Genomic DNA, 1,087 nt, shown 5'->3' with positions numbered 1-1,087 from the left:
GTGGTTGTAGTGATGATAATAGTAACGATGAAAACGACGACGATGATTAAGATGGCGTCAAAGAATATACTGAAAATAATGTTGCTTGTTTGGATGACTTGATAACATCGATGATGACAACAACAGACAAACAAACAATCGAACAAACGAACGAACGAATGAACAAACAAACGAACGAACGAACGAACAAACAAATATGACGAACAAAGAACCTACCAGACTTGACCTGCATCTCACTGATCATGAGCCAGCGGGCATCGAACCACAGACTGACCTCGACGATCACACCCACCCTCTGACACATATTCAGACTCACCCACCGTGCCCCCTCACTAATTAAGTCACGAGGGTGCGTCTCGAAAATTGGGTCACCTTGCCAGGGGTCGGTGTCCCGGTTTCGGAAGCGTAGGCGGGATTTCCGGAATATTCTGGAGTTCTGGGTGAACTGGTTGTTGACGTGTAGTCGGAGTTTTGTGAAGTTGCGTGCGCGGCTGAAGCGAAGAATTATGGTGACGTAATCGTTGTTGTTGTTGTTGTTGTTGTTGTTGTTGCTGTTAATTTTGATTTCTACGTTTTTGTTGTTTATGTTAATTTTTTTGTTTGAGTTGTCGCTGTTGTTGTTTAGGATATCTCTACTGTGAGATTTTAAGCGTTTGTTCGTTCTTTGATGGGAGCTGCTGATTTTACTTGTCTTAACTTCACCACCACCACCACCTCCACCACCACCACCACCATCTACAGCAACATCACTAGCACCTTCTTCATCGTCGTCATTATAATAATCATCGTCATCAGGACCGCCATCATCGTCGTCGTAGTCATCATCGCCATCGTCATCATCATCAGTGGAATCTCTGGTGCTTATTATATGACGTTGTACGCGCTCACGTCTGTGATGATAATGATGATGAGGTGGATGGTCATGATGATGATGATGATGATGATCTGGATGATGATCTGGATGATGATGATGATGAGGTGGATGGTCATGATGATGATGATGATCTGGATGATGATGATGAGGCGGATGGTCATGATGATGATCTGGATGATGATGATGAGGTGGATGGTCATGATGATGATGATC

The 1,087-nt window shown here is 43.9% G+C and overlaps 1 protein-coding gene across 1 annotated transcript; it reads right to left on the bottom strand.

Moving 5' to 3' along the window:
• Positions 1 to 226: 226 nt before the first annotated feature.
• HELRODRAFT_184777 (hypothetical protein) lies at positions 227 to 890 on the bottom strand (the record flags this gene model as incomplete). The annotated part of the gene is made up of 1 exon (XM_009025446.1): positions 227 to 890. A coding segment is annotated over one exon (664 nt), but the record flags the coding sequence as incomplete, so codon positions are not given.
• Between the last annotated feature and the right edge of the window lie 197 nt (positions 891 to 1,087).

The sequence above is a fragment of the Helobdella robusta genome, assembly GCF_000326865.2.
Source record: "Helobdella robusta unplaced genomic scaffold HELROscaffold_4106, whole genome shotgun sequence".
NCBI lineage: Eukaryota > Metazoa > Annelida > Clitellata > Rhynchobdellida > Glossiphoniidae > Helobdella > Helobdella robusta.
This window is presented reverse-complemented; position numbering and strand designations above follow the sequence as displayed.